This window comes from Salarias fasciatus, chromosome 20 (genome assembly GCF_902148845.1).
Source record: "Salarias fasciatus chromosome 20, fSalaFa1.1, whole genome shotgun sequence".
Lineage (NCBI taxonomy): Eukaryota > Metazoa > Chordata > Actinopteri > Blenniiformes > Blenniidae > Salarias > Salarias fasciatus.
In genome coordinates, this window is record NC_043764.1 from 25,189,512 (window position 1) to 25,209,487 (window position 19,976).

At 48.4% G+C, this 19,976-nt stretch overlaps 1 protein-coding gene across 1 annotated transcript; it reads right to left on the minus strand.

Annotated features, from left to right (window-relative positions):
* Window positions 1–226: 226 nt before the first annotated feature.
* fignl2 (fidgetin like 2) lies at window positions 227–15,350 on the minus strand. Its single transcript, XM_030119174.1, has 3 exons — window positions 15,240–15,350; window positions 13,622–13,762; window positions 227–3,852 (listed from the first exon to the last, which is right to left on the minus strand). The coding sequence occupies exons 2-3, from the start codon at window positions 13,644–13,646 to the stop codon at window positions 1,832–1,834; spliced, it is 2,046 nt and encodes a 681-aa protein (XP_029975034.1). The 5' UTR covers window positions 13,647–13,762; window positions 15,240–15,350; the 3' UTR covers window positions 227–1,831.
* Window positions 15,351–19,976: the final 4,626 nt, after the last annotated feature.

A 19,976-nucleotide genomic window follows, 5' to 3' on the forward strand; every position in this document is an offset into this window, starting at 1 on the left:
GAAAGAGAGGGAGGAGAGGACGGTAGGAAATATTACATCACTGTGTGTGTGTGTGTGTGTGTGTGTGTGTGTGTGTGTGTGTGTGTGTGTGTGTGTGTGTGTGTGTATATACATCTCCTCAGGACCATGGAAACAGCCTCACACACACACACACACACACACACACACTGACGTGCTTTTTCCAGCTTGTTAATGCAGCACTGATGGAAAAGACAGACATTTTTGGGGATTGTCTACATGTTGGGTTCATCCACAATATGTACACATCGGCCGGGACTCTGGGAGTTTGTTCAAAGCTACACGTGAAAACTTCTGCCAACTTTTGTTGTTGTTGTATTTTGTGCTCAAATATCCACAGTGAGTGCATGTGTGTGTGCGATTGTGTAAGTGTGTATTATTTACATTTTCTCAAATGATATTCTTGCAGCAGTAAAAAATATAAAGACCAGACATGCATATACAGGATATGTAAACACCACATTATACAGAGGTTTTGCAAGCAGTTTGTCCAACAAAAGAGGAATATTTTCTGTTTTCTACAAAGCATTTCTTGAAGACAATCATCACTCCACCATAAACTACAATAAAAATAAAGGGTAAAAGAACAGAAAAAAAAACTTATTTATATATTCATATATAATAATACATGGATTTATGGCATCAAATATCCTTTGAAATACCTGAATTACATTCAATGTTACTCTTTGTAGCATATTCAAGTTTCTCTCCGAGGTAAAAGCCCAGCTGCAGCGGGTGTTACAAGACTGTCAGGTTTCTCCTCGCTTCTATATCTCGCTCTGCGCAACTCTCTACTAAGACCCTAAGATTACATACATTCTTTATTTCATATTTCTGAGGTAAAGAAATTCTTCCTGAGCATTTCAAACAAGACTACATACTATGAAAACAAAAAAGGAGGCGGTGCGGTGGAACGGTGGGGGGGGGGGAACGGACATGCTGTGGGAGCTGGATGTGCACGAGGGTGAAGACCGGATCCGTCGGCGGGATCCTCTGCGGTTCGTGTGGAATGTGAATAATAAAAGATTATTAAAGGAGGTTATCGGTGTATCGTGTGAGGTGAGAGCGTGGAGAAAGCGTTTCTACAGGTGGAGACAAAGCGGACTCCCGAGCTGTGCAGGTTTGCGTTTTTGCTCTTTGCTGCGTCTCGATTTGGTAACAAGCTATCAAGAACAATAATATAATCATGATTTTGAGGACCGGTCCGTTTTCACGACTCCAACAGTGCTTCTGTATTTGGTTTGACAATTTTTTTTTTGGTCAAAAACTGTGGTTAGCTGAGACGCTGCTGATCCGGAGCCCTTTGAGCTGAATGATTAGTGGCAATCCAATGAGCAAACCAACGTGAGGATAACATGAGAGAGGACTGGTAATAAATAGGATCCTGAGAGTAGCAGCCAAAGGGGGGATTTTCCAAACCCTGATTATCCATAATCTTGGACCACGTCACCTAGCAACAAATAATTGATTTTGTCCTGGACCAAGGCTAATCAGGATCTCTGAGAGTATCCCAATAGCTATCTGATTTTCCCATTGGCCAAACCACTAATGCACTGCCTCACTCTGCAAGGCCTATTCATCGCGCTCTTCTTTGGGAAAAACAATAGTGTGGGTGTTCGTAGCAAAACAAAAACAGCACACCGTGGCATGCTTTTCGCCAGTGAAAAAGACCTTCGTCAGCTCTCCTGTTTCGTTAAGCTTCTCTGGCTCTTTTGGCTGCATATTCTGTAATTACAACACATTCCCAAGGCTCGCTGTGTCGAAGCAAAGACGGGGTGGTAGTGCAGTCCGAGTGCCGGGCCCGGCTGCTTTCTCAGTGGCTGTACATCTTGCTCCACTCTATACAAGTGTCCAGTTCCTTTGTGGTGGCGTGCGGCCGCACCTTGCAGAAGGCATTCTCGAAGTCTGTGAAGTCCGGGGGTTTGGACGAGGCGGCCAGGCCGTGCATGGCTCCGGCTGGAGAGGACGCCGAGGACAGCGCCTGCTGGCTGAGCTGCAGCAGCTCCCACACCGAGAAGCCCTCCGTGCGCTGCAGCACGGCGCTCAGCTCCCGCTCGCTCAGGCTGCATCCTTGAGGCGACAGCGCCTGCAGCAACACCTGCCTACGCATGCTCCCATCTGGAAGGCCGACGTGATACCGCTTGGCGAAGCTCCGATGGACCGCATCTTGCAGCAGATCGGGCCTTCCAGTCGCGCACACAAGAATCACCAGACCTGTGGTTCCCACCTGGGCTTTCTCCAGGGTGGTCAGCAGTACCTGCCTCAGCCCCTCCTCCTCCAGGGCCTCCACCTGGCTGAGCAGCACCACGGAGGGCTGCCGCGCTGCCGCCACCTGCAGCAGAGAGCCCAGGATGTGCTCGGCCTCGGGTTTCCCTTTGGAGGCCAGCATGGCGCCGCTCAGGCGGTAGAAGGAAGCCCCCAGCTGTGAAGCCAGAGAGCGAGTCAGTGTGGTCTTGCCCCCTCCCCTGGGGCCGAACAGCAGGACGGTTCTTGGTGGTCGCATCACCGGGCTGGGCCTCAACGCGGGCCAGAGCAGGTCCTCCTCCAGGGCGGCCTTGACGTGAGTGAGCCCGGCGAGCTCCCCCCAGCCCAGAGCTGGGATGCAGTCTAATAACTCTCCATTGATGTGGTCCAGAATCCGGGGGTCCGGGCTCTTCATAGTGTCAACAGGAGTACATATCGGGGGGCATTTGAGGGCCTGAGAGCGGAGCTGCTGCTGGGTGAAGCCCTGCTCCCCGACTCCATTCTCCCCCGTCATGCCTGCTGGAGGGCTGTACTCCCCCGTCGCCCCAAACTGAGGGGACACCAGGGGCTGCGAGGAGGGCTTGCTGGCCTTGAAGGTTTGAGGGTCTGTGCTGACTGGGCCGCTGAAGCCGTTCCCCCGGCACTCCGTTTTGTCGCTCACGCTGTAAGGGGAGGTGCCGCCCGCCTTTAAGGGATCGTAGCCATACTTCCTGTAGCGAGACCGGTCCCCGCTCTCGTCCTCCTCTACACTCATCTCAAACGCTTTTCTCTTCAACGTCCCTCCAGACTCTGTGCTCTGGTAACTGTAGCTGCCTCCGACCACGGTGGGCCGGGAGGGAACGGCGGTCGGGGCTGCCAGACCCGAGGGCAGGTAGGTGGCAGAAGGATGGCTGTAGCTGGTGGCGAGGCTGGTCTGGGGAGGGTATGTGCTCGGGGGGTAGTTGTAGACGGGGTTGGTGGGGCTGTAGCTGGGCACTAAAGTCGGGGTGGACTGGAGAGAGTGCAGGGAGGCGGGGGGAAGTGCTGCGCTCGGCTGCGGAACGAACCCTGAGGTGAGATAGGTGCCATTGTAGCTGGTGTACTCGCTGGAACCGCTGCAGGAGCTGCTGCCGCTGTACCCGGAGTCCGAGAGGTTACTGTTCACCACCGACACGCTGCTCACCCCCGGCGGGCCCGCGGAGGTGGCCGCAGTCTTAGAGCCCGGGAGGCCGTCGTGGCCTCCAGGGGGCACCAGGGGATAGGACGCGTCGGCGCTGTGGCTCAGTGTCCAGGGCTCCAGCTCCGCCTTCTGGCCGTTGAGACCCGCGAAGGCTCCCGGCTCCGGGTAGGCTCCGACGGCGGGGGGCCGGTCGTACGGCGAGTCCAGCACGCCAGCGTACTTCTCGGCGTAGCGCTTCAGCAGGTTGGAGGCCGTGAGGGCGGAGATGTCGTCGTTGGCCCAGGCGTAGTTGTAGGAGCTGCGGGTGCGGCCGGAGTAGAGGTCCGACTTGTGCGCCGGGGAGGAGGTGGTAGAGGAGACATCCAGGTGCTGCTCAGGCCACTGGCTGAGGGGCTGGGCATGCTCTGGGTTCCAGTGCATCTTTAACAAGCCTGACAGAGGAAAAAGACCACAGGAGATCACGTTACGACCTCATTCAGATGGCAAATGCATTGAAAATAAGAAGACAGCAGTACAGCAGTGGCTATGAGATTATTTTGTTAAAGGTAAAACACTTTTATGCAGTCACACATTTCACTTCATGTATATTTACGATTTTCTCACCACTGAACAATATCACATTTTCCTAGGATATTCCTGCTTTTTGTGTTTTCATTATGCCAACTTCAGTTCATCTTTATTTCATATGGAACAGGCCTGACATGACTGAAATGAAAGATATTTCAATGTCATGTTTTGGTATTAAAATCGCTCTGATCAAGTAAATATAAACACTTGGACAATTTTGTTTGACTTCATGATTTAGTCAGCTCTTTATGTTAAATTTGTGTCCAGTTAAGCAAATTAGAAAATAATCCTTGAGAATTTAACCCTCGGGTGTTAAAAAGGTGGAAACGAAGCCTCCGGACCAACTGAACAGTTTATTTATCCTGAGACAAGAAAAAAAAAGACTGGAAAGTTTAAATTCAATTCACCAAACAGCAGGAAATTCAAGAGGAAGACTTTACTCATCAGTTTTAAAAAGTTTACACAGTTGAGTAACTTAAAGTTTGTGCTCCTTTCTGTGGGTGTTTTTTTTTTTTTTTTGACTCTCATGTGCACAGTGACACATGGTCCGAGCCCCTCCTCTCCAAACAGCCAATGAGAAAATAATGGCCTTTCTTCTGTTTGCAAAGGCATCTTTTTCACTGTTTCCATTAAGCACGGCAGCAGAAGGGGGTCGGATTTCCCCAAAGAGCCAGAGGAAGGTGGAGAGGAGGTGGAGGGAGAAACAGAAAGCTGCAGGAAGAAGAAGGAGGGTGAGCGCAGTTCACGAGGTTGGATGTGTTGTTTTGCAGTTTCCCAGCTCGTGTTGGCGGGGCGATGAGATCCCACTACTATTCCCTGTACAGCGAGCATCTGCAGGTCTCCCAGAGGAGCTATTGTTATCTCCTCGTGCATGTTGCTCTGAATGCCTGCTCTCTCCGCCCTGCACCCCCACCTACCACCCACCAATCCACCCACCCACCGTACACCAGAGCTCCAAAGGCCCAGTGGCTGGACACAGGGAGGGAGGGAGGGAGAGTGAAGTAGGGTGTGTGTGTGTGTGTGTGTGTGTGTGTGTGTGTGTGTGTGTGTGGACAGTGGTGTGGAGAGAGTGAGAAAGAAAGAGAAAGAAAAGGGGGTGGGTTTGGAAATGCAGCATAGTGTGCTATTCATCAGCACAGTCTCCCATGGAACATTGGGAAAGTGGAATGTGTGTTGGGCTTCAGCACTGGCTGAGGCCTGATTGATCGTCACCCAGTTAACCAGAGGAAGGGCACCACAACAACTAAAAAAAGAAGATGTTTTGTTCCCTAAAATCGGCATTCCGCCCTGGTGTTGTTCTTATTTCTCAGTAAGAGCTGCAGTTAGTTGAAAAACTTGTTAACGCGACAGCATCGTGTCTGCAGCCTCCCTCACTGATACAGAGGAAAATATGTCAGTGTGTTATGGTAATAGAAAGGCTTTTTCATGAAGGGCAGAGCTGCCTCTTGCTGAGGCATTAGCTTGACATTCCACACATAGCTTGGCATTATTGAACTGTCACGATTTACCCCGAGGTGAGGACTACTTCAGCCAGAAACACGGCGGTAAAAAGGAATATGGCAAAAAGGCGTCATTACTGCCCTCAGTGCCTTCCCTTCAGTGGATGCCTGATGATTCATTATTCATGGCTGTCTCTGTGTGTGTGTGTGTGTGTGTGTGTGTGTGTGTGTGTGTGTGTGTGTGTGTGTGTGTGTGTGTGGAGACAGGATTCTTATTGCCGTTTAAATCAAATCTCAATATCCCATCCTGAGGTTCTGCCGCTGCTCTCCCACTTCTCTGACTCGCTCCTAAACTTTGGCCTCTTTCTTTACCCGATTTCCAAACCAACCCTGTGTGTGTTTTCAGATTATGCCTGTTGTTTATTCAGTCTGATGAGACCGGCAGACCAGATGGCCATTGGATTATCATGTCCTTCATATTCAAATGCACTGCCTTAAGTTCCCAATGGCCAAACCAGTTCAAGTACTTCCCTAAGCTGCAGCAAACCCACATGCTCACACACCCACAGCAGCAAGATGTGCAAAAACATTCTCGCGGTCTGTTCTTGTGTAGTTTTTTTTTTTACAAACATGCTGAAGACATCGGGCCTGTCCACACCCAGATGACCACATATTTTTTGTGGCCTGACTTGCAGGTCTTTGTCCGGGCTGCAGAAACCATATATGTCCTGCAGGCCCTTCCCATCTGCAGCCCAACCAGTTTGTGAGCAGCCCCAATAATGGGGCCTGTGTGTGACAGAGATGGATGAGAGCCCAGGGGAGCTCATAAAACCTGCAGCGGGGAGGGAGGGAGGGATGGAAGAAGGCAGGGAGGGAGGGAGGGAGGGAGGGGAGAGAGTGGACAGCAGGCGCTTCGTCCTTTCTAAGCGGACTGGAGCAGACATTAGAGGACTCAGTGAGGCGGGCTAACTGCTGTCCACTCCATCATCAGAGGAGCGCTAATACAGAATGGTACACTACCCCCCTGACCAATGTAATGACCAGCTGCCTGTACCTGAAAAACCAATTCACTTTAAAATCTCAGTTATTACTTCAATAAGTCTTTTTAAAAGTGCATTATTCGATAATTCCCTCTGTATGTTCACAGAGCGTTAGATGAGTGATAAGGCGCTATTCACCTCGGATAAAAACAGCAGGCCTGCAGTGCAGTTTAGCCCTCTCCACGTAATTAGATCTCGCTTTCTGCGGTTTTTAGAGCAGCAGCACTTCACAATGAACTGAGCAAGCTCTAATCTACACTTCTGCTTAAATCAGAGCCATCATGTAGATTAATTCACTGGAGGGACGGGAAGAAAGCTAAGATTAGAAGTAGGGAATCAGGACAAAGAGGACGTGCTGCGGATGGCAGTGCAATCATTAGATTAACTTTAATATGTGTTTCTGTCACCAGGCAGCATGCAAACAAGGCAATGCACTATCAATGGACTATTTTATAATCTAGTTTCAAGCAGAACTGCTACAGCTTTCACCTCTTTTGTGGTATGTGTCAGCATTTTTGAGTCGGAAAGGGATTTTGAAATCCATGTCCATGTTGTCATCCATTCTCAGGAAAAGTGTTTTGAAACACTTTTCCTGAGAATGGATGACGACATGGACAAGTTTCAGATTGGTAACCCCTCTGATTATTTGTTTTGAAAGCTCATTTTCTGAGATATTTCTAGCAGTTGGAAAAGTCTGTCACATGTTTTACTACTTGCAGTTAAATACATCAGCAGAAATCATTAGGCTGAGCTTGAATTGTGAATAGATAAATATGTAATGGGATTGCTCTTCTGTCGACCGGTGGCCTTCCTTGGCTGCATCAGTGTTGATAAGGGTCTTCTGTCCATGCACACCAAGCTTTGTGATGTGTGTGTGTCCTTGGCCCCAGGAGAGACAGATGTTCTTCTGCTGACCGCCTTACTGTCTGTGCGGCCATTGTAGCGGACGACCATCCAGCAGACGTGCTTAGATCGGACAATCCAGTTGGCTCTGAGACAAAGCCCAAAGGATCCTATTGTCAAGGGCCTGTATAATTATGGAAATCTTATTAATCTATTCAGCAGCAGTCCACTGACAGCTTTTGTGTCAGCCTGGGATTTATTGAGGGACCTGTGTGAGCTGCATCCTATTGTAGGAGTCTGTGATGAAGACCGTTGTGCGGTCCTCTTCAGCAGCTTCGCTTTGAGGAGGCCCTAAAATTAAAATCAGAGCACTTACGGCTAAGGGTGAGCGTGTGGGAGGCGCTGTGATTTCTGCTCAGATCTGCCACCTACAGAGAGGCTGAATCTCCAGCCGACCAGCTGAAACCGAAGTAGCTTCTGCCCCATAAAGGCTGGTATTACTCTCAGCTGTGTTGTGGTTTCCTATAAAAGAAGCACCAGTGGGTGAGGTGAAACGTTATCTTGGCAGGAAGCCCGACGACGGAGGGCTCCAGTGCCGTTTCACAGCTCCCCTGAGGTCGCTTTCCCTTTCTCCCTTCCCGGCACTTTTGTTTTCCCTGCCCCGAAGAACAAAACCGACAAAGGATGCAACAAGCCTTCTGGGACGCTGCGCTATTAAACTGTGCCGATTGTGAAGAGGCCGCTTGTAAACAAGAGCGCCGTGGATCAATCCAATCAGTTTTCTATTCAGGGGAGAGCTCCACCCCCCCAATGCACAAACCAAAGAAAACCGCCAAGTGTATACCTCCACGCAGAGACACGGGTCAGGTGGAGCTGCAAGCTCTGAAAGGAAGAAAAATAGATCTAAAAAGATCTCGGAGAGTATTTTAAATCAATCCTCTGCCTTCGGCAAAGCCTTTAAAGGTCAATTTGTCTCTTTCAATATGCTGAATCACAAGCTCGTCAGGAGCACTTCATGCTAAGAACCAAATTCTTTCAGCACTTTGGAGGAAAAAGCTGAAGAAAGGCCGGTGTCAAATTGTTGCGAGAATGCTGCTCAGGCTGCTGTGTCAGTATGTCAGAGATTCAATTTACTTGAGAAACAAACACTTGAAGGAGCCGCAGTTACGATGCAGAGAGAGAGGAATGACAGGTAGGGAGCGGCGAGAAGGGCAGAGTGTGACAGCCGCTGTGTTTGTGCTGATAAATCACAAAGTTGAAGCTCAGATGTCTGCGTCAGTTGCTCTGTATTCAGCGGGCACCAACTGATCAATGACTTATTGGATGAAACTCCAGCTAAGACGGTCATAAATATGTAAAACAAATTATCTCCCTCTTCGGGATCCTTCAAACACTTTGGCACAAACGCGTCCGGCGAACCGCTTCAAACAAGAAGTGTAACGAATGATCACAAGGTTAGCGCGGCGAGCGGGGAGCCACTCACAATCTGTTATTTATGTTTGTTATCTTGATTTGTCGTCCGAAGCCCTTTAAGTTCTCAGATCTCAAGTTCACCGTGATTTATGACACTAATATCAAACAGGACATTCTTTCTGGGCTGTGTGCCGCTGCGCACCACCACTCTGTCATAAAAACACCAATCTCAGAGGCCGGCCACATTTCACAGCGCGGCTGGTGGAGACAGTGAGAAAATTGTCTCTGGACGGTCTCTCACTTTGGGATGAAATACACATTTTATTAGCTCCTGCACAGTTTGTACCTGGAAAATGATGATAAATTCCTCACATATAATGTGGATCATGTGCGCCGCAGTGTACTCATGTTACGCAATTATTACTCGACACGAGGAGAAAGAGTCTTTCCCCTCGCGTGGGGTATTGCCAAAAAGCTGTCGAAGGAAGTCCGAGGTCAGTCCCCGAGATCCTGTCCAAACGGCCTGGAGACAGGGGTAATGTGGCCGCACAACAACGGGGATCATCATATATCAGCCATGCATAATTGAGCAATGCGAGAGAAAATTATTATAAATCTATGCTGTTGGTCACGGCTCAGCTATTACTCAAAGGAAACAGTCCCACAGTCAGTCGCTCTCCCTCCGGCTCATCTGCTCCCGGTTTCATGGCCCTAAAAAGATGTAATGGCAGAAGAGAGCGGGAGCTGTGGCGGGGAGTTTTCACACCTGCTGCCCCGGGTGTGAGCAGACGCAGCTCTTTCCAAACACGCCTCGCCAGTCCGGTCCCAGGAGGAAGCAGCCATCTCCTGCAGTGGCATTGAGGGATGTCCTCTGCGTGTGCGTGCCTCTCTCGTTCCCTATTGCCGGACTTTCCGTCTTGCTGTGGATGGAGCGCTCCGTACTCCATGTATCAGGATGACAGCTTGACTTACACTATTTTTTGTTTCACCCTCCTCTGGGAATGTTCCAGGCCAGCTGTCAGAAGAGTTTTTTGTCAGCATGTGCAGCGAGATTGTGGTTTCATTAGAAGAAAAGGACAATATGACAAAAATTGGTGCGTGCAGCTGGAACGAGGGGAGCGGTAAAATTACGCCGCCCTTGTCTGTAATAAACCACAGTTTAGGTAATTGACAATTATCATCCAAAACCAATCGATATCAAAACAAAATAAAAGAAGCCACTATGTGGTAAATCTCCAATTCATCAGCATCAGATGAATATTCAGAGTCATTAAAAGTTGTTACTTAGCAGAATGAAAGCAGAGGAACAGCAGCCAAACTACTTGATGGCATTTGTTTAACATTGATTAATTGACAAACGTGTTTAGAATTGCTAATGGTCCTGCAGCAAAAAAAAAAAAAAAGAAAGGCAAAGTCCGGTCTGAGCGTGAGCTCATTTCACTGCACTTTCCCCGGAGCTGCAAAGCCTCCCGAATAATTGCTGGATGCGTCACTTTATGCTCGTAATTTTAGAAACAACTCCCCCATCCCCCGTGCCTGCGAACGCACGTCCACAAATGGCAGAAGCCTGTCCACACCCCCCTCTCATCCCACCCCCACTCCACCACCACCACCACCACCACCCTCCCTTCAAGAAAAACAGGGTCCCTATTTTCTGTGACTGCAGGCTGGCTTTAGGTCATTGTGTCCACTAATATATCAAAGAACAGCTGTCCTAAGGCTCTGTGATGACCAATCACCCCTTCCATCTGTCTCACTCACCCAATCTCTCACTGGCTCTATCTTTTCCATCCAATCTTCTTCTATCCTTATTCCTTTACTCCTCCACCTCCCTGATTCCCTCCCATTCCCAATGAGCATGTTGCGTCTCCCCCCCTTTTTTTCCGGCCAAATCCCCCGGCCCCTCTGTGCTCCCAGCTTAGTCTCTCCGCACATGGGCGGCTTCTGGGATTTTGTTGTTTTCTGTCACTACACGCACAAATTAGAGGGACAACAAGCTGCAGATATTCGCCGGCTTCCCTCGCTGCCGGTGCATTTTTTTTTTTTTTTTTACGATCCCCCACGCCGCACGCACCTAATGGCGCAACAATTAAAGTATGTTATTTCTCAAGTGCGGTCATTTACTAATTAGCGGAGCGGGTGTGAAAGACGCGTCGCATTGTCGAGCTCTGAATTGTGCTTGCCTCAGGAATCCGCTCAAGTGTTGCCATCCAAATGAGCCTCACCAACGTGCCTCTTAATTGGACCCTTAACGGGAGCGGAGGTCTCCTTAATGAGCTGATAAACCCTCGGAGAGACAGAGCGCAGGGCCCGTGGACTCACGGGGCCCCGGGTCCCTAACCTTCTTTTCTTGTGGACACAGAGGAACGCACACACACACACACACACACACACACACACACTCTCTCACACACACACACAACCACACATCGGAGACTAATTAGAGCTCATTCACACCCGCACTAATGATCCTCGCACTTATTCACACACACTTTAGCGGGCTGTGTGTTTACTCAAGGTCCTCACATTCCCCTCCACTGCACCACTCATACCACTCTGCCCACAATGGAGCGAGGCGCCTGGCACGGCTCTCCAGGCGGCTCCTTCAGGGGCCCGGATGAGAGCTACTCCTCGGTCCCTCTATACAAACTGCTCCATGACTTAGCAGAGTCATTCACAAAGACACTCGCACAAAACATAAAAACAGCCAAAGAAAGAAAGGAGAGGGGTCAGTCAGAGGAGAGCTATAAAAACTGCCAGATCTGGACGTTTGTGTGTGTGTGTGTGTGTGTGTGCGTGCGTGCGTGTGTGTGTGCATGTTTTAAAAGAAAAGGTATCGCTACACCAGCGGGGGCCCCCAGCAACAAGAGTTAGGGCACTCCTGGGTTGGCGGCCTGGGACTGATTTAAGAGTGTGTTTGAAGTGCAGATTACAGATTCTTTGCACCAAATCCCTCCAGGAGTATCCATGGCCCCTGGAATCTCTCTCAGGTTTCTTCTCAGGTCCGGCCATCGCTGTTCTCCCCAGCTTGAGGTATTCTGAACTGACCAGAGACGGCGGACCGAGACCGGACACGCCGAGGAAGGAGAAGACACGGAGCGGCCCGAGAGAGAAAACACACACATTCGGGCGGAAAAGAGTCCCGTTCTGTGTTTCTGTCCTGCCTCTCGCTTTCCACCGACACTGAGCAGGATAAGAAATGTCTTCAGCAGGAGTCACAAGTAACACTGGGAAGCAGAAATGCTTCACATTTCCACATTGGGGATTCCAACATGGAGGTGAGAGTCTTCGCATGTCCCGAACATACGTAAAGTCCCCCACGGTTGGATTTTACTCCGCGGAATCATGACTACAGGCTTTAAGCTGAAGACAGTGAGCCGCAGTGTCACCGGCGAGCACAGGGGCGTGTTTGTGTGTCACCGGTCTGAGAGTAAACAGCACGACCACCTAACACTGCTGTGTGTGCTCATACAATCCCTCTGTCCACACACACACACACACACACGTACGCGCACGGACACACTAGCAGGGCTGTTCTGAAAGGATCCTCAACACTTTAGAAACGTAGGACAGAGCTATGGAGAACACACAAAAAAAAACCTCCTCCAAACTGTAGCAGAGAAATACACTGAGTGTCCTGATCATAAAAGAGGCGAGAACGTGGCGTTCTGGAAGATTCCCATGAAGGAGCAGCAGTGTGCCTTCTCTGAAAGCATGTTAAGTATTCCACCATCAGTTTGTGACATTCTTGGACGAGCCGTCCACTCCGGCGCTCCGGACCAGCGGGGTGCAGGGGGCCGACGGGACCGCCAGTTAAACACTGCACAAACACACACACACACGCACGCACGCTGCTGCAAAGCGCCGCTGCGTCTGCGTTAGCCGAGTGGCTGCGTGCGTCGCTGTAAACATCACGTAATCGGAAAGAAAAAAAAAAAGTAGATTCAAAAAAAAAAAAATTTCCTGTGAGAAGCAGCATTAAATCAAGTTGTGAAAGGACATGTTTCATAACAACAGCAGAGGTCAACTGCTTCTTCAGCTATTTCAAGGATGAAATTTATACGAAAGCAAACACAGAGCCATGGTTACTGTCAAACATCTGCCCATGCTGCTTTGATCAAACCGTGCAGTCCGGCTTCAATTCACACACCCACACACTCGTCCGCACCGCCTCTGAAATCCACTTTTCCAAACAATCACAAGTTCCTACGATCAATTCTGAGGCAATACTTTCCGAATTAACTATTCTGTTTGATTTCTCCCTCTTTTCTTGTAACTGTCATGCCGATAATGCTCCTTTGAGGCGCGTTAAAGAGCTGGGAAAAAAGGGGCTCTTGAGGCCGAGGCCGCGGAGGCAGCCCCATGCTGGCCGCCAAACAATGCTGTTTTGGAGAGCCGGAGCACTGGACTCAAATGAAACCTGGTGGGAGGGTGCAAAACAGGGTGGGGTGGGGAGGTGTGGTGGTGGAGGGAGGGGAGGGGGGGGGGCTAACACTGGACACGTCAGTTATTAGGTCAGCACTGAAGGAGAGAAGAAGAGAGAGGGAGAGGAGGGAGAGCATGTGCGGTAAAATGACACTTGCAGAACTGAGGGGTTTCTGCAGCTTAGAGCATCGAGCCTCCAGCCTCCCTCTGTCCCTCTTCCTTCCCCCCTGCGCGTCTTCCGGCCGCTGATGAAACATTCAGACAGGGCCAGCGCCCGGGGTTTAGCGTTTCCAGCGAGCGCGTCAGGGAAACTGTTGAGTTTCTTGCGCCGGGGCCGCTTTTCGAGCTCCCCGTGCATTTTTCATTCTGTTTGCGGACGGCAGAAACACAGAGTCCGCTCCGGCTCGTTCTGGACCGGGAGCTCATCGATTCAGGCAAAGTCCACCTGAGCAAAGTGTGTGCAGAGTACTCACTATAGGGGACAATGGGACTCAGCATTCTGTGGAGCTGGTCTCAGTAAGGAGGAATGCTGCTCTGGGAATGCCGGCTAAGGTTAGCGCCCGTCCGGCTGTAGTCCATCACCGGCGTGAGCTGGCGCTGACGACAGAACGGCCCTGAGAGAGAGAGAGAGAGATCAAAACAAAGTGGTGAGGCAGTTACCGCTGCACAATGTCTGGACGACAACTCACATGTCAGCCCAACCTTTCAGAGCAGCCACACACACACACACACACACACACACACACACACACACACACACACACACACACACACACACACACACACACACATTCACCAGAGTATGATAGAATTACTGACCAACCTGAGAACCCTATCAGTGTAACACACACACACACACACACACACACATGCACATGCACACACACACACACACAGCTAAATTGAGGCACACAAGGGCATTCATTATAGGCAGGCATTAAGCTGATTGTGAAGCAGCGTCCAGCCTCTAAAGAGGGCTTTCTAAATCTGCCTCACAAAAAGACTCATGCATACCACTGCTCTGTGCAGCGGGGCAATAAAGGCTGCATTCCTCGGACACCAAACACTTTTGGAGCTGCATAAGCAAAAATTATGGGTAGAAATCGTCCCTGCAATGACAAAGTTTCACCTCTGTACCCACAGAAAAAAAAAAATAAATAAAAACACCTCGACATCAACAGACGACAAGTGAAATTACAAAAACAATAATAATAATAATTATTATTATTATAATAATTAAGGAAATGAATTTTTTCCAGCAGCTTGTTGGTTTGTGTTTAGATAAACTAGAGCAAATCTCTCTTTTTTTGGTTTATGAATGTCTCATTTTAATCATGAACAGATTAAAGACAGTTTAATCTTCCAGTTTCTGTTGTTTTACTCTAAAATAGAGCACCTCTGAACGACTGTGAGACTGAAACAGCTGTATGAAAATGTGTTTCACAGAAGTCATTTGTGAGCTGTTTTTTTGTGCTATGGACAAAAAAAAAATGTTACAATATTTATGAGGGAATAGAAATGCGGATCACTGAAACTGCCTTCAAAAAGACATTTGTGCTTTCAAATAAATAAACACTTTACCACATATAATTCAAAATATTGAGCACAAGTGTTGCACTAAATGCATAATTTACTCAAGCAACACGACCCTGGCTGCATGAAAACAAACAAGGAGGCAGTTTCTCATTTACATTCACTCATGTAGGATTCATATGGGGAGAAATTACGCAATGACCATACGGCTGTCTCCGGACGCACAACAGGCTTCACCTACGACGCCGTGTCCGACCGTGACCCCCCCCTTCCCTCCGCTCTCCAACTGACAGCCAACTTTTAACGCTCGGCCCAGAAAAGCTGCATACATGCAGCGGCGCGCCGCAGCTTCCAGTCCAAACAAACACACTCGGTCCAGGCACGGTTCAGGCCGAGGCCGAGGGGAAGGCGGCGGCGGCGGCGGCAGCAGGGCTGTGAGGTCTGGTGTCGCTCGGCTCCTGCTCCGGTCCTCCTCCAACTTGAGCCAGGTGGAGGAGCCGGCGGCGCGGCGGCGGGCTGTGACAGCACATCAACACACATCAAGACCGGCAGCCTTACCTATTCATGCCTGCATGTCCTCCATCAGATCTGAAAGCACTCGGATAATCCCTGGAGCAGACCAGACCCGTGTGTGCACGGTTATGCTTTTTTTCCACATATGGGACACAACTCCTGCTCTCCCTCCCTCCCTCTCCCTCTCTCTCTCTCTCTCTCTCTCTCTCTCTCTCTCTCTCTCTCTCTCTCTCTGGCCAGTGACAACAGAGTGAGTGCTCAGCTACCCTCCCCCATGGATCTCCCATCCCCCTCTCCCTCCCCACCTTCTCTCGCTTTATGCTAAAAGTATTTAAGTAGGAAAAGAGAGAGAGAATGAGGGGAGGGCAGCTGTGAGGGTGGGGGACTGACCAATCATACTCGGACACTCGCACTGAGGCCTGGACACAGAGACTTTCTGGTTGGAGGGAACTGACCGCTGTGAGTTTGGTTTGCTTTGGAGGATCAAGGTGGATCAACAGTGCTGAGATTGTGAAGGAAAGAGTGAGGACGCGTCTCTCGTTTCCACCCAAACTGATTCAGCCAGCTCACCCGTGGCCTTCCGAGGACTCCGCGCCAGTTAAAAAGTCACCACATTACTGAGCTGGTCACTGACAGGCAGAGAAAAATGTGACATTACCAGTTACATAACCTTATTGTTGCTCGGCTCAGCTCCATCAAAGACGTCTTCCAACATTTGGAAAGCTGCCACACCCACACGCCCATCTCCTGCCTGTAAAACAATGAGAAATGGAAAACAGGACAATGTGGTTCAGCAGGAAGCGAGCCGGTTTGGAGGTATTTACTGATTAACAGAAACTAACCCACTAACACACAGATGGGGCCGCGCAATGGAATAAACAAGGAATCTGATTTACAACAGCAGGGCGATCGAAACGTGAATTCATGAGGGAAAACTAAACCTCTTAACGGCACAGCCGGAGCACATTACACTTGTTTTGAGTGAAAATGTTTCATAGGGTTCAGGTTCCATTTTTTAAAAAAAAATCAGTGCAAGTTTTTGGTGAATTGTTCCCAGAAAAGTACAGACAGCGCGATTTACATGAAGCTCTCAACAAAAGCACATGAGAACCGGTGTGTAAGTGGGCCGGCGCTCCCCGGGAGGGGGCTCAGCGGTCGGAGCAGGAAGAGATGAACCAGAGAGCATCTTTCAATTCACTCATCATTACTGTTGTTCTTACTGATTGCAGCCACATGTGGCGGCTTGAAGTCGGAGCAAGAAAATAAAAATGGTTTCAACTAATCCTTTTGGCCCAAACTGTCCTGGCTGAGGTGATAAATGACCCTTCGGATTTCATCATTATTTTCATTGCTGTTGCGTTTTTTTTTAAGCGTTGACTCGAACACACAGTTCTGCTACAGTGCTGAATGTGTACATAAAGTGAGAGAAATCCAACGTCAAGTTTTTATTTACACTCAGAAACAGTGAGAACAAGACCTGCTTCATCGCATACTGATGCGGTTAGGAAAAGGGTGAACCCTAACCCTACGACCCATTTTTGAGGAGGAAGAGATGAAACGAAAGTTAAGAAAATGCAGTGTAAAACGGGTTCTTATTAAAACTTAAAGGTTAAAAGAGTTTTAAATGGCTCAGTGGACTCATATCTTCTCCTCTTTTTTTTAACAACAAGAGACCCACAAACCTCGTGATGCAGTGGTTAGCAGGTTCACCTTGAAATGTGAATATTTCCGGTTTGAGTTCAGACTTGTCGGCCTTGCTTTGTGGAGTTTGCGTGTTGTTCCTGTGCATGTATGGGTTTTCTTTAGATACTTTAGTTTCCACAAAAACATCCATTATAGGTTAACCATCATCCTTCAGTTTCGCTAAGGTTTACAGAAGATCAATGAATTGATGACAAGCTTGCAAGTCTGTTAAAGAAAACAAACCACGGTGAGTAAAAGTGCTTTTGAGACCAGATGAATACTCTGAGTTGTCCTAATATCAGCAATAACATGTTTTAGCTTTTTAAGGTTGCTGGCACTTCCAAAGGCAAAGTACAAAGTCACTGTTAACGGTCTCAGTAAGGTTGTAGTTGGCGCTGCTGAACAGACGTGTGTGTGTTATTCAACCTCCCTGTCATTCAGAAGCGTGGCGGCGCTCCACCCATCTCATGTGCTGTTTCAGTCTCATTTACTGGCTCTTCACACACAGCTGTCGGCCTGTTTTTAGAGGCACGCCGAAGCCACACGGCCCAGTCATCTCCTCCTGTTACACACAAGTTACGGCATACCACGCACGCACACACACTGATACTCATATTGACGTTAACACACGCACACACACACACACACACACGCGCGCGCGCACAGTCTTAGGACTGGCTGAAAATAGAGAGGGACATATGCGAGCCGTCCTGTGCACTTCATCATGTGCCAGCATTACAGAAGTGTTTGTGCAGAGCTGTGTTGACATGGCCTGAATTATCCTGGATCGGTGTAATGACTGTTCAGCAGCACTTACTGGACATGTGCATTTTAAATTTCTCTTTAGAGACATTACAATACAGTTCACAAGTATAATTACTTAATAGATTTTCAATGGTCATGACATCTGAGCCGCCGTTTACACCGCTTCCGTTTAGTTTTGGGTGTTTGTTTACATGACAACAGCGCTCTAAGCTTTTTCTAAATAGTTCTTCAGCACATGATCAGTAGATGGACAGTAATAACAATGGCTTCCTCCAGAGTGTCATGCCTGCCAGTCCACAGCCTCCCGGGACTCGGTAGCTTTGAAGTCCAGCTTCAGCTCCTGTCCATGTTCTCATCGGTAATGTTTACGGCCTGTTGTTCTCTGCGCATTTGTGTTTGGTTTCATTACAAAAACAAACAACAGCTCCCACTAGTGGCCCAACATGAAAATCCCACTGTTTTCAGGTTTTCCGCGTAAACGAATATCGATTTCAAAATGTTGCTGTGTACGAATAAAAGTTTTCTGAAATGAAAACATAAAAAAAGCATGCTTTGGGTCTGATTGGTTGCCTCGTAAACCAGCCCCGCCCACTCGTCATCTGTGTTTGGATTATGGAGTTGGGCTCAGTCTGGGTAGGAGTCCATAAAAGGGGATTCGACTCGGTCGTGAAACGGCCGAGCCAATCAGCGTTGCTGCTTTTTGTTTTCAATTTTTTTTTGGCGAATTCCGGTGGCTAAACCGGAAGTGACGCCATCACTGCGCGTAACGGAGATTACGGAGATAAACTTTAACCATCGTCTGAAAGCTGAAATAAGTAAAGTTATAGCCAAAATACCAAGTATTACAACAATCAAACAAGAGCAAGAGTCTGCGCCTGGTGAGTTTCTAACAGGAAAAGACGTTTTCGCGTGTCTTTGCATGTAGAGAAGCTACAGCTAAAGCGCTAATGCTAACCCTTAGAGAAGCAAATGCATTTTGATGACGTATTTGTTTTGAAGCGCTGATTGGCTGAAGTATGCTGTCAGTCAAAGGAGTAACCGACACCCCCTGCAAGAAATTTCAATGGTCTCCTATCCAGACTGAGCCCAACTCCAAAATCCAAACGTGGATGAGGAGTGGGCGGGGCTGGTTTACGAGGCTATCTGACTGGTTCTGTTTTTGAAAAGCTGTAAATCAGCGCAGCTTCAAGGTGAAATGCTGCCAACGCATGTGCCGACACATTTCTTTATCTAGCTCTCCACGACTTTCTTTTTAAGATATTTTATGTTTTATTTTTTCTTTGCTAATTCTTGAAACCTTTTGCGAATCTCTTCTGTTGCTCTCCTTTTCCTTTTTTCCTTTCTCCTTTTTCAAATTGAGATGTATTTGCTGTATTGCTCTGATAGCTTCCTGCTCCGACACGCGCTGCTCCCTCGTATCACGTTTCATTTAGTGAGGCTTGTGAGGGTTCAGCACCTCATTCGCTCACAAACGTGGAAACATTTCCATTTCCCGATCATCTGCATGTAAACAGGCCGAATGCTCTCAAAGGCTACCTTTGATAATATATTCTCAATGGTTTACTGGCAAAACACACATAAAACAAAAGCACACCTCATATAGGATCTTACCAGTATAAAGCAGCATAGAAGATGGATGGATGAATAATTTAGCAATTGTAAAACACGGTTGAATATAAGCAAAGAGAGAAAGAAAAAAAATAAGAAAAATACTTATCTTACCAAGTTGACAGTCATGCATCAATTCATGTGTAACGCTTGCTTGTTTACACTGTGGTGAAATTAATTGGAATGCTCTCTTAATAATCTGCTTATTCTGGATATTATTAACTGAATTCAGTCTAACAACCGACAGAAAAAACCGGATTCAAACTGAAGATCATGATCGGAGTTACGGCAAACCAAATAACCTTTCAAACGCACGGCTTCTGAAAACTCTTGTTTGCAACTTGACATGTGGGCTGAGCTATTTTAGGAGATGCCCCAGCGGTCAGTGACATGGCTCAAATAGGAATCTAGGGCAATAAACCCATTGGAGGAAACACTGCAGCTCATTAGAGTGGTGACAAAACTTAACACACCCAGTGAGTCCCAGTTCAGAACCACAATTAGACTCCTTGATGTTTTCCCTAATATGGGATCCTCAATAGATTTGCTAATGGCGTCTCTGTGGGGGGTTAGGTGAGGGTACGGTTGAGTAGGGACGTTGAAAGCAGACAACTGGCGCTCTCTCTATCACTCTATTGCCTTATTAGTGCTGAGGCAGCAGTGTGTCCACACAGGCAGCGTGCTGAGCCCAGCACTACTGCAGCACAAAGACTTCAGGGCCCCGGG

What these genes read in the sequence shown, in the direction of transcription:
- fignl2 (XM_030119174.1), bottom strand. Translation starts at nt 13,646, where the DNA reads ATGCTGAGTCCCATTGTCCCCTATA. An exon ending in GAGTCCCATTGTCCCCTATA is followed by an intron (nt 3,853 to 13,621) that starts GTGAGTACTCTG and finishes TTCCTCTGTCAG; the next exon opens with GCTTGTTAAAGATGCACTGG.